Source organism: Botryllus schlosseri, chromosome 11 (genome assembly GCF_051294905.1).
Source record: "Botryllus schlosseri isolate E-star chromosome 11, Bs_hap1, whole genome shotgun sequence".
Taxonomy (NCBI): domain Eukaryota; kingdom Metazoa; phylum Chordata; class Ascidiacea; order Stolidobranchia; family Styelidae; genus Botryllus; species Botryllus schlosseri.
In genome coordinates this window covers 17,545,780-17,558,965 of record NC_137246.1, presented here as the reverse complement: position 1 = coordinate 17,558,965, position 13,186 = coordinate 17,545,780, and the positions used below count along the sequence as shown (strand labels likewise).

The 13,186-nt window shown below is 40.0% G+C and overlaps 1 protein-coding gene across 2 annotated transcripts; it reads right to left on the bottom strand.

The window, feature by feature from the left end:
- Positions 1–1,670: 1,670 nt before the first annotated feature.
- Positions 1,671–12,429, bottom strand: LOC145450331 (protein STPG4-like). 2 transcript variants are annotated; one of them, XM_080328844.1, is made up of 7 exons: positions 10,224–12,429; positions 7,543–7,614; positions 7,391–7,477; positions 5,864–6,093; positions 5,747–5,801; positions 5,051–5,158; positions 1,671–1,927 (listed from the first exon to the last, which is right to left on the bottom strand). In XM_080328844.1, the coding sequence occupies exons 1-7, from the start codon at positions 10,347–10,349 to the stop codon at positions 1,814–1,816; spliced, it is 792 nt and encodes a 263-aa protein (XP_080184970.1). In that variant the 5' UTR covers positions 10,350–12,429; the 3' UTR covers positions 1,671–1,813. The 2 variants fall into 2 exon arrangements, with proteins under 2 accessions (XP_080184970.1, XP_080184969.1); XM_080328843.1 differs by lacking the exon at positions 10,224–12,429 and adding an exon at positions 8,488–10,154.
- Positions 12,430–13,186: the final 757 nt, after the last annotated feature.

Genomic DNA, 13,186 nt, shown 5'->3' with positions numbered 1-13,186 from the left:
CAAACAACACATTCATATTCGCAATTTATTCACTCTAAGCTATTCAACTGATAGTCATCGGGAGCGGCCGTCCGTAAATACGGAGATTACAATTCTAAATCATAAGATGAAATAGATAGTGTGACGTAAGAATGATATAAAACAATAATTAGACTCAGCAATACGAAATGGCTATAATGTACACTGTACAGCCAGAAACGCAACGCTCATTCTCTCATTCTTGTTTTACACCATTCTTACTCCGGCATTATAATTATTTAGATTTTCAGAAACAGCTGATAAACGATGAATTGCAGTATCACACGGTATGCTGTGCCTCACCTCGCCTTTTCCGTTACATTTTTTTCAAATAAATAGAATATGCAAATTCCGTAAATGTTTACAATTTAGTCTTTCATAAATATCGATAGAAAATACCCACAATTATTTGTATTATAATCATCGATGGCTTCACAAATTGCTTTTACTCATATTGACAACAGGTAGGACTCTGCCTCACTTACCACCCTTGACAGTATGTAACTACAACTGGGCTGTCTAAATTATTAAGGAACAGTAACATCACTCTGTATACACCAAGAAAATACCTAACCGCGTGTAGTGTCGGTCCGTGATGAGACGACGCGTATACACTAGCCATAATTATAGTTTCACTACAAACTCCCGCACTCGACAACGGCCGGATGGGAGTGTTTCTTGAGATCAAACCACATGATTTTCCGGATATATGCCACGTGTGACACTAACTAGAATCATAGATCATATATTTCTAAAAAAAATACATCCGATGCACGTGCTCTTAATAGCTCCCAAGTATTGCTTTGAGCTATACTTGAATCCCTCAGAACTATAACACAAACAATTTTGAATAAAGTTAGTAACATGGCGTAAGGTTGAAAATTTTTTGGATCATACGGATATAATTGTCCTTTGCATAGTTTTCTTCTTGATTGTTTGAATTATGTGGCCGTCATAAAGTAACTAATTTAAAACTGAACAATAAGAATATAGATTTACCTTGCGGCTGTTCTATTTGTAATTTGAATAAGTAATTCTATAAATATGTAGGCCTATACTCAAACATATTCAACATTGATAGAGTGTTGCAATTGTTTAGCTATATCTGTATGTCATGTATATCATGCCCAATGCCCATAGAAGTCGTTCAGTAAACTGATGGGGAGCGCGCTTGAAATGCCTTTGACGTCCCAGCTACTATGCTTTATCGATGGGCAATGCATCCAGCCCATTTGAATATATTAGTGGCTGCAAATTACACCTCAACGTATTTCGCTTCGCTTACATAGAATCGCAGCATCACCCCACTGTAAAAGGGCTTGCTCGACATATTTTAAAGGTCTGCCTACATGCATTCGAAAATGATTAGACCTATACGTCAAAACGAGATAACCCGACTTTCCCTCAGATATGCGGTAGTGTAGTCTACGTTTCGGCCCATCAAATTTTCCATGATTCGCTCAGCTTCTTTTATTCTTGCGATCGCTATTGTTCGCAAATATCGATATCATGAGGGACTAACTCTTGGCCGCTGCGGCTGGCTGGCATGTGACCGCTTATGCATAGTTTCGAACGTTACATACGGTTCTTCTTAACACATCTGGTGCTGTGATCATGAACTTCTAAATACCCATTGCAATATACGCCTCGAATTAGGAATGTGACTTATTCGTTCAGTAGAAGCATCAAGCACATAAGACGGCATTGTTACAAAAACTTGCATACCACATAATCTCAAACGGCATATAACGATGGCAGAATCGCTGAAATGGCAGTCATGCTAAATACAAGAAAGTTATATCTCAAAGGCATTTCTGAAAAACAGGCCGTGCATCCTTCCCATTTTAATCAGTGTACTCGCTTGAGGGGTCTGGTATGTTGCAGCGTAAGATCCGGGCCCAGGTACTTTCTGAAGGCAGAAGAAAAACAACATGTTTACGAACATATATACACATGATGGGTAGCTTACTATACAGATCGAGGGTCTCGCTGTTGAATTCGGTTTTGTTGAAATGTGATTTGGTATGATAGTCTGATATCGAGAAAATTCCTTCCTTTCATTAGAGGTCATGGTCTCAACTCTCAGGCCTGCTGCTTAGTGCTTATGTATCCTTACAATAAGTAGTGCTGCGAAAAGTCTAGTACCGGAGTAATTCGACTCCGAGTCGAGTGTAAACCTTCAAGTCGATTTGAGCATTCAAGTACCTCTTATTATGACGCCGTAACAGCAGATGACTGACACGAACTGACAAGAAAATGATTCCAGTTACACGTTATATAAATAAGTTTGTATTCGTGGCCAAAGCTATCTTGCGGAGCTTTGTCCCCATCGATGTGGAGTTTCGGACCATCGAGCTTTCGAGACTACAACGCCGGGAATGAATATATTGAAACTAAATTTTCACCGATAAAATATTACTTTGTGTGTAGATAACCGGGAACGGGTACCTACCGGCAGATTCAAACCGTGAGTAAAGAATGGCGAAATAACAATGGGTGCCCTCTCCAAGTAGGAACATCGGATAAATAAAGAAAAAAATTGAATATGAAATTATACCATAAAAATTACTGCCTCTCGGGATGTACGCACGTATGCCGGCAATCCACATAATACGGGTATTCCAAGCCGCTGAAGAACAGCTGATATTCCAAGAAAAGCTGATTTATATTCACGACTTATATCAGATCGGCACCGCTTACTTGTAATGATTTGATATTTCAAATGAAGAGCATGAAATTTTCAAATCTTAATCGTTTCCGTATAGGTTCCATTGTGTGGTTGTGGTTATATATACTTGTTGAAAAGCAGCAACGTTTCAATTCGAGTTTACCTTGTAAGAAGAGATGGTGCGAACGTAATGTTCGCGTTTGCGTTCGAACCTCAGAAATTTGGAGGTTCGCGTTCGCAAACGAGTATTAATTGGTTCTACACTTTAAGCCTTTTTTATTTATTGGGATTTTTCACGTCATTATAATTATTTCCATTTCAACTTCGGACTCTTTATGGCGCTGACAGCATAAAAAGAAACTCAGCACTAAATGAGCAATGAGCATGCACCTTGCCAATTTCCGAACTATTACTTGCTTATTAGAAAAGTTTGCTCGAAATATCCAGCTTTCCATTTGAGATGCATTAGTGACTCTTCTGTGAGCTTGCCCCGCAATCACACAACATCAAGAACGAAATACACTACTTGTAGCTACAGTCAGCGAATTGAGCTTACTAAACCAATAAATTATTGACAAATTGACATAAAGAATGCATCATTGTCAAATGTAAAAAATTTAGCAGGCGTACGGGATCTATCTTGATTTGGTTTGTTTATTGTATCATAAAAACCAAATCCGTCCGATGGGGGTGTTGGCTACTGTATAAATTGTTTATGAGGTAATGTAGCAAGTATGGAAACCGGGTTTTTCTCTGATCAATTTCAATGTAGCAATAGGCTTAAGAATGTATTGTCCGATCTAACCTTGCGAGTGCTCGTCGAGATCGTTGGCAAAGCCACGGAAGGTATTGATTCTACCGAATTAGTAGAGCATTTGATTATTCCAGTTGATATATGGGGAGGGGATAGTTGAAAAGTCAGCCTGTACTGCAGCGTAGTGATATGATGTGACTCGGCGTTAGGTATCGCGTATGTACGTACATTGTACCAGTGTTGGGATCAAGTCACTACCTTCGAGTCACGAGTCATCTCGAGTCATTGCACATTTTGACTCGAGTCAAGTCAAGTCAATCGATTTTCGAAGGTGACTCGAGTCAAGTCAAGTCACTCGTTTTTTGGAGGTGACTCGAGTCAAGTCGAGTCAAGTCAAGTCAAGTCACGAGTCAAGTCACAATTCAAGTCAATTTGAACTTTCGAAGCATGAGTGATGATTCAAAGTCATTACATTTTGCTCGCTGCGTGAAGTACATATTAATTGGCTATTTATCCTGAATGAAATAGCAAATTTGAAGTTGAATACATGTCAAAAGGTGTTGAGTCACTCACGCATATGTAGAACTGGTAATAAAATACGTGAGTATCTGTATAGCTCCATGCTTCAGTCTGTTATTATCATCCAAAGTTGAAGATCGAATTCGAAGCCTCGGGAAGTTGAAACAAATGGATATCGTACAATACACTACCCATCCATCTACACATCCGTAAGCTTATAAACGCATAAACTATATTCGTTCGATTTAAATCACGCAATAGAGTTGGTAAACGTGAGCCGTCTAAGAATTATAGATGCGTTGCTATTAGAATTAGATTATTCTACTATTACTACAACGTGAGCTGTGATAATTTCGCTTACCGTCAATTTATTTGTGATGTAACAATGAAGGATCAATGAAACGTACAATCAGTGAATGAGTGGTTATTCTAACAAGTGACATCGGCTTATCGCAAACAATCCGAACATACACAAGACACAGATATTTGATCGAGCCAGTTAACTTGATGACTTGAAATTGACTCGTGAATTTTGCTCCGAGTCACGAGTCAATCCACATTTTTGAAGCGCCGAGTCAAGTCAAGTCAAGTCATTTTGGCAAAGTGACTCGAGTCAAGTCAAGTCATACAAAAAAGTTGACTCGAGTCTGACTCGAGTCAAGTCATGACTCGAGTCATCCCAACACTGCATTGTACGTGCATAAATATATTACTTTACTGGAATGGAGGGTTGGAATTAGCAATATGACGTCATAGGTTCGTATTCATGTTCGCTTTCACATTGAACTTTTCAAAAAGGTTCGCATTCACACGAACCAGAACCTTTCATGGTTTCACAACATTCCTTCTTGTAAACATAACCGAGCGTCTGTTTAACTATCAGTGATAGGTTCGACTTGAACGATACAAAAAAGTTTCAATCCCAGCAGGGAGTGCTTGTCGTTTTCCTTCTACGACATAGAGACACGATTATGATTGAACAATGGCTCTCAATCTTAATAGAACTACAAAGACCGAATACCTACCGACTACACGATTACGGAGGGATAAATATGTCTGCCTTTAAGTGGTTAGACAGATTATACGCTCACCGTTTGGGAAGTAGAGAACCTTGGAGTTCTGGACACAAAGCTCGAAGATATTGCTCTCTTCGTTTCTAAATTCTCCGGATCATAATACCCGGGCGGGGGACCGGTTTTCTGTTCATGATGAAAGCACGTAGCGTCATTAAAAATGGATATGTGAAGTAACGAATCGACATACGGTGGTTGATTATATCGACACCGGGTAAAAATATGGTATTTTGCACTTGAGCTTCTGTTTGTACATTTACAATTATACACAAATGATGCACAGATGATACAAAAGTCGATCATCTTTTTGCGAAGAGAGAAGGGAGACGGGGCCGTGTGATGTCTAGATAGGTGGAGCATCGGAAAACCATTAAAGTGTTATAGACGCATAGAAATAATTACATGGCATACACATTGATGTATAATATCATTAACTTTAGACGTTGCGTCGCACTATGCCTAAATTTATGAGCAATTATCAACGAAGCCCAATTTGATATATGATAATCAGCGGTATCTGCGTAAAGTTGTACTATATGCTACGTTAGTCGCTGTAAATCAAGCATTTTCCGGAAAGAAAAAAAAAAGTAATGAAAAAACAATTCTTTTGTGCTCAGCAAGTATCGCGGAACAATCTCAGGGGCGTTAGGAATTTGCAGCTTGGAACATGAAAAACAGCACGCGTTGCCAACTCATACACTGTAATAGACCTACCGGCACGAAATACTTGGTCGGGAAGCGGTGGGATTGCGATCGAAAGGATCCGTGCCTAAAATGCAAAGTTGGAAAATTTGGTGCGGTTTTCGGAGGACTATACGAAATTTGAATTACCACGAAGGCATCTTTTTCACTGGTTTGCTTGCCGTTTCGTACTGGCAGGGAGCTGCGGTCACGTCTTTGTCCCTCAATCCGGGCAGGTCTCTAGTACGACCAGAGTCTTTAAATGTGTATGTCAAAGGCAACTTCTCGATATTATAAATGAAATCTTGATAGTCATAAGCTCCAGGTAGTAGAGTCCCGCCATCTCTTATCACACCTGGTTTCTTTTTTCTTCCTTCACCCTGTGGAGAGGTGATGGGAAATTTTGCAGCATCATATCGAGTATTTCCATACTGACACGCCACGTTAGTGTCGAAAATGCTGGGTACGCACAACGGTGTAAACGTCATATCGTTTAGTGGAAAAAAAAACTTCACTATGCCTGGTGCTGGAGTGCTTATACCCGTTGCATGCATCGAGCCTCGGTATCAGGATCGACCAAGAATGCTAGCAGGGCATTGAAGAATAAGGAAAACCTCGCGGGTCGCAATGCGAATGGAGAAGCTACAACTATGTATAAAGACTATGGAAATAGAAACATGATTATCTTTCCTAATCACGCCAACCGTCTTTTTGTATGGTTTCTGGTGGTGTATGTTTATTTGCGTCTCAATGTAAGATATTCTAATAACATGCAGGCTACAAAACGGCAAAATGGAAATACACGAGTCAATAGGCTATTGCTGCTGTTGGGGCAATTTCTGATTTGACTAATTTACGATTTCGTCGTGAATCACGAGTAAGTTCATAATAACAATATAGCGTTCGCGTCACGCATGCACCATTTTCGACCGCCATGATATATGTCATCTGACATTCATTGCCATATTCAGTACAAATCTTCGAAATTTTTCCGTAAAAAATTGGGATATGACTTGCACATTTACCTGGGGCTGGCACAGTTGAAACCGATTTGTGCGTTTCTGCATGCTATCGTCAAATATATATGCATGATTGTATTTTTTTTTATGAAAATGCATTTAAAACACTGATATTTAAAGCGTCCAAGGCGCCGTTTTAAAGGTGCTGGCCCTTTTTTTATGAGTTTTCCTTTATAGGACGTGAATAGGTCTTGGGGAAGGTACTGCCTCCTTTTTCTAGCTCAGCTACTAAATTTGGAGATGGGTCGCGGAATTAGATACCGACCATAAGATGGTCATAATTATGGTTATCATGCTACCGTTAATGAATAGAACGAGAAGAAAATACAAAGGACCAGAGTTTCTTAACCATTTTAGCGCTCGTACCCCTTGAGTTTTTATGAAATTTTCTCGTACCCCTGTTTGGAATGGCCGACGCAAGTAAATAAAGTTTTAATAATACTGATTAAAATCAATGCATATGTATTTATAACTTGAATGCATGCATTAAAACAGTTTGGTAAGCTTTACATGACACGAATCACCAATTCACTAATTCACCAACGAGCAATTTCACACTGTATGTCGTACCGCCTGCGTTGGTGCTTCGTATGTCCCAGAGGTACATATATCCCTGGTTTAGAGCCCTTGTGATTGAATTTTTCTCTATATATGCTACCTTGAAGTTATAGCGCGGTTTTATTGTGTTCAATTCCTTTTCCTCTAGAAAGTCGCGATGATCATATCTTCCCGGAATTGGAGTATCCTGAATAAGCATTGAATATCATGAAATGAAGGCTATACACGATCTTCAAAGCCGTGGGAGCGTACCTTCAACGTTACTCTCCACCATTCCCTTCCACTTACAGGAGGGTCGTAGTTCGGATTTGGACTTCGTCTACCCTGAATGGAAAGGGAAATTGACTATTGGATTGCAACAACATCTCTAGACCAGCCTTTGGAATGACTGCTGCAGTGAATGTAGTTGTGGGTATCGTTGCATGTAAATCATGTTAAGTGAATATATATGCATGACGGAGACCAAATATATGGTGTCAAAGCGTAACTCAACCAACGCTTGTGCAAATAGAAAGTTATCGTTGCGTAAGGGAATTGTTGGCATCGACTCCCCAAATCTGCAATCGGCAGAGTTTTTAGCGTGTATATTAGCCTACCATACACTAACGCAGTCGTTCTCAACCATTGTGTCGCGGCACACCAGTGTGCCGATTGGATTGATCAGGGGTCTATCGACATATATCAACAATCAGGAAATCCAAATTTCTGAATATGGCATAATCGGCGGTTCTATATTATTTTCACCCACGCTCAAATTACGATGCGATGCAATGAACAGAGGGAGGATGTCGAAATGACCAAGTATACGGTCTCTCAATCTGGCGACCCCCTCAGCCTAATGCCAGTGTTTAAACTTTAGCTTTCTTTCTCTGTTTCCTCGCTATTTCGGTTCTCATCCTTGGTTTGGTCCTTGATCGGGTATTTCTCTGGACTCACCATCAATGGTTCGGTGGTACGGTGGTACGGTTACTCGCCCACATATAGTAGCATCTAGGCGACTGGAATAACTATATGGATAAAGTCGGAATGCAATCATGTGGAGGTATTTCATCACACATTATATTAACATGGCTCACACTCATCTCGCAATTCTATATACATGCGAATTATGCAGCCCACCCGTGCTCACTGCTCATCAAGATCGCATCGTATGCTCAACGAGATCTGATGTACATTGTATATACTGTCTGATCTTACCCTTGCATAGGTGCTGTATTCCCGCCTTAGGGGTATAGTTCCTTCAGATAAGGTAGCCCTATGCATTCGACTTAGAACATTGGACTTCTTCCTTTCGGCATTCATATCTTCTGATAAAACATCAGTAAGAAAAACTATAATTAAATATTCTGAATTTGGCCAAACATCGTGAACAAAAACTAGAAACAAGCTTGAACATTTATGGTGCGCCATATCATACTGTATAACTGTATGAATGTATAGCGTCTGTTGTTGTGCTTACTAAGCTGTACAAAAGTGGCTTAATCTGGCCACGGGTGTAGCAAAATTAGATTGATTTGAAATGTTCAATTGCTCAGCCATATTGATCTCACTGTATTCCATGATTTTATTGAATTTCGTGGGCCTGTTGACAGCTGCAGTGCTTATCCTTGATACGCCAGCTATACTCGAGACTCGCTGAGACGCTCTCAACAGTCGCTGATACGTCTTTAATAAAGATGTATTTACCCTACATCTTGCTGTGGCACGCTTGTCTACCTGCCAAACAATAGACCAGCGAGTAACGGTAAATAGTATTCCGTTGTTGAATGACGGTAATCCAAAGAGCATATTTCGCGCAACCGGGATGTGTGTATTTGGGCGGGCCATAAAATATCGGATTGAAAGATATCATATTATACGAACGGGCGTGCGCAAATCTACACAGAGTAGGTATTTTTAATTGCATTCCAACCCCGCAGCAATAGTAATAGAGTAGTTGTGGAGATGTCTCTCGATAGTCTTGTTACTTTGGCTGATAGGAAAACGTCCATCACTAAGAAGATACTCGCACCTTGTTATCTTCGTCAGTCATTCTGCCTTGTGGATCTTGGAATTTTGACAACTGACATCGGTATTGAGTAACAAAAGTCTGTGATGCCTTATCCCAATTCACCTCTTCGAACTACAACCGTGGGCACTTATTTGAACCTTCGTTTTGTACTTTTACTTGAAATAGTTTCGTCACAGGGCCCCGGAGTCGGTTCATTTTACCACCGACTCTAATTCCGACTACGACTTCAGACATTTTCAATATACCGACCCCGACTCCTGATACTTTTAGACCCACGGACTTCGACTCCAGTTCCTATTCCAAATACATTGAACGCTCTCGTATTCGACATTTCATGCTGGTGACGTCATATTTTGTGCTACGATTGTTCATATATGATGTTCCGGGGCCTACGATACTTAATACATACTTAAGTATCGTAGACCCCGGATGTTCTTTTGAATTATCTACCAGTTGCTGACGATTACCCCTGACGAATGTCAGCCGAAAATATCCGGGTTCATTTCAATATGAATATACTATTCAGTTATTATTTACCAATGTGCTCACAGAAAGAATTATACATAAATGGGAAGGTTCACTACGTGAAAAACTTCTGCAACTGCTACAGCACTTCTTTGTACGATATGAGAACATTCGGTTCGATTTTAAGGTAGTCGGAGAAGGGGTCGGAGCACTTTAACAAACGCTGACTCCAGCTAGTATGTGTTTCCCCAAAACCACCAAGAGAAAATTTATCGAATCTCAACTCCCGCTATACAGCGCTGTTTTGAGAAACATTGAATATCACTATTTCCAGTTGTAATGGAGAAAAAATTTACTCCGTTCTTTTACTTGTACATGGGTGCCAGCAATGAATACTTTGACATCCTCATCTTGTTACTAGAAATGTATAGGAAACTACAAATAATAAACAACTTACCCTCCTTGGTATGATTCTTAGTTCTCTCATTGATATTGCACCTCTCGTTGATATTCGTACAGGGCCCCTAGATATTGGCCGCTTGTACACAGGGGCAGTTCTGGCTATCTCAACAGATTCCGTCATTGCATGTGAATATTTTGTTTCGCCTATTGGTTTGACTTGAAATTATCTGATGCCCTTTCTGGCGGACTTATCCATTCGTTACTGAAAATGAATTAAAAGATCCAGAAGACGATTGTTTTCGACTGGATATCGCATGAGCGCGGCATGGTGAAAAAGTCCAACCAAGTAGGTATGTTGTGAGCCCGCGAAAGTTTCTGGTTCGTGTGAACACTAACACTAATAGAGATTCTCAGTAAACACGGGCCTGTGACGTCGCAAAGTTATATTTCAATATACTACATTTCCACAAGGATATAACCACGCCGTGTCTTGTGAAACCGCTTCCGTTACGATCTGACTGTATCCACTTTATTCCGTTAGTTCGTCATTATTCGTGTACAATGTTATTGACCGTGGCGCAAAAGGCCGTCAGGCGATAAGCGCCATTATTTCTGTTTAATAAACAACAACAACAAAAACTACCAGGCCGCGTTATTTAAATCCTGATTGAAAACGATGTTGAAGACCAAATTTCTTCAAAACAAAACCAAGTGCTTATGCAATATCTATTCGCAATAGTCGAATACCATGCTTGCAACATTACGGGCATTCACACGGGTCACAATACTTTATGATAACAATTCATAAGGGTCCAAATCTCTGGATTGATCAATCCACAGATAGGCCGTAATTCCGGATTTATTCACTGTACTTTTTGACCTTTTCATTCACGTTTCATGGACCCCTAGGATATAGTCTGCGGACCCCCGAAGGATTCATGGACCCTAATTTGAGAATTCTGCTTCACACACTTGTTTTGTCGCTTCTTAAAAACTCTCGCCAATTCTTGTTGACATTCGTATCAAAATCTTTCATAAAAATCTATATTTTGAAAAAGTCTTATTTTTGGCATTTTAAATTTTTTAATTTTGGTAGTTTTGGCATTTGGCTCCCGAAATGCCAAAAATAACACGGCCTTGATATAACTGTTGCCTCACTTTCTTTCATGGTGCTGTCTCCAAAATATGCCATTTTCTCTGTGAAAGTCAACAAATGAAAATGCGCCTGGTGCAATTCATAACATGAGTAATACAAATATTACTAGAGCGCGTGTCTTATCATAGATGACAGAGTAACTCGATCGTTGCTAACATTTCCCTGGATCTGAGGTCACTTTGAGTTCGCTTGCGCCCGATATTGTAGGGCTGCTCTTCGGAGTCCAGGATCAATCTCACACAACGGACCATAAATATCATTCATTAACCATTATACACACGGTGTGTGCGATTGAGCAATACGAGCAATAAATCTCCAATAGAGACATTCATAGGACATACGTAGGCGACTAACTGTCAGCCATGGTAGATTTGTGGAATAGAATAGGAGAATAGGACATTATTTATTTTTGTTCTTAATGTTTTAGCGGCGTATATACACCGACACATTATGTACAATGTACATTGTAAATGTGCATATCATGCATCCGTGGTATGCATGATATGCATATGCCGCTGGACATTGGACAAGGAAAGTGCAGATATTGTCTTGCAAGGCTTTGTAAGTCTTGCCCCACCCCTCCATGCTATCCCAGATATGCTGAGCGCCAAGCGGAGAAGCTACCGCTACAGCTACCCTCGAGCCACGACCTACCGATCAAAAGAAGCCAGACCTCCACTATTACGCTATCTTGTCGGTGGAACCAGAGAATATATAGGTATGAAATGAACATTGGGTTGGACAGGTTATGAAGATGGTCCTTGTAGTATATAGCGTACATAGGCTATATATCTGCCTTCTAGGGGCAATAAAGAAACATGTATTGTATATCATTTAAGAATTGACACTGCGACCAGTAGGCAAGTAAATGAATAAAGGCTGCTTCAAAAACCGCCCTAAAAGTATGGGGATGTACGTCGTCACCAGGCCACATTCGGTTATAATTCAGGGTTAACTGATGGCTATTAGTTCTTTGGCTGGAGAAGCTGCATGTAGTTCAAAACCATATCCGCTTTTAACCGGCCTAGCTAGAATATCTTACTGAAGATTCGATAATCTATTGTATCGCAAACTCAACAGATAACCGCCCATATCCATTTATGCTATCTAGCTTAACTGTTGCCAAAATATGAAGTCATACTACACTTTTGACCCGTCCCGTGTGTATAATAACAATCGGGGGCGTTGCCAGTAGCGCGCGTACAACCGTACATGTCGGATGAATGATATTGTTATTGCTACGGAGCATAGTCAGTGCGAGCTGTGATTAAAGGGTTATTACCATGATACAAAAGGTCGAACAAAACCGGAACACGAGACGTAAGCCTCAGCCCGGTCAATATAACAATGCCTCTCCCGTAATTACGGTAAAAACAACACGACATGTCGTTGGAAAAGGCAGGCGTTGACATCATAGCTGTATCCCAAAATCATGAATCCCACATATCGGACAAGAATGTAGGCTACAGGCATGTCATGAGACCATAAGAACATTGGTGTTTCGACCGCTGACACTCCAGATACGGATTTACTAGCAATCAAATACACTGCACGAAGAGATATAGAATAGACCGATCCTTGGGATTGTGTTTCAAAACAAAAATCAATTTAAAAAAAACATGTTTGAAACAAAGACCTTGTTTAAAACATGTTTTTTATTGTTTTTTTAAGCCCTGGCGTCACACCAGAAAACAATTGAAAACAATTGCTTTCAAAGGTATCTTTAAATTACAAATAATAACTAGTGCAAGTTTTTGTTGCAGTCAAATCCGACGAAAGCTGCATCATTTTTTTTACAAAAGTTGCATTTATTTTTCACAAAAGTTACACTACAGTTGTATTTATGGACAAGTTCGTTGAAA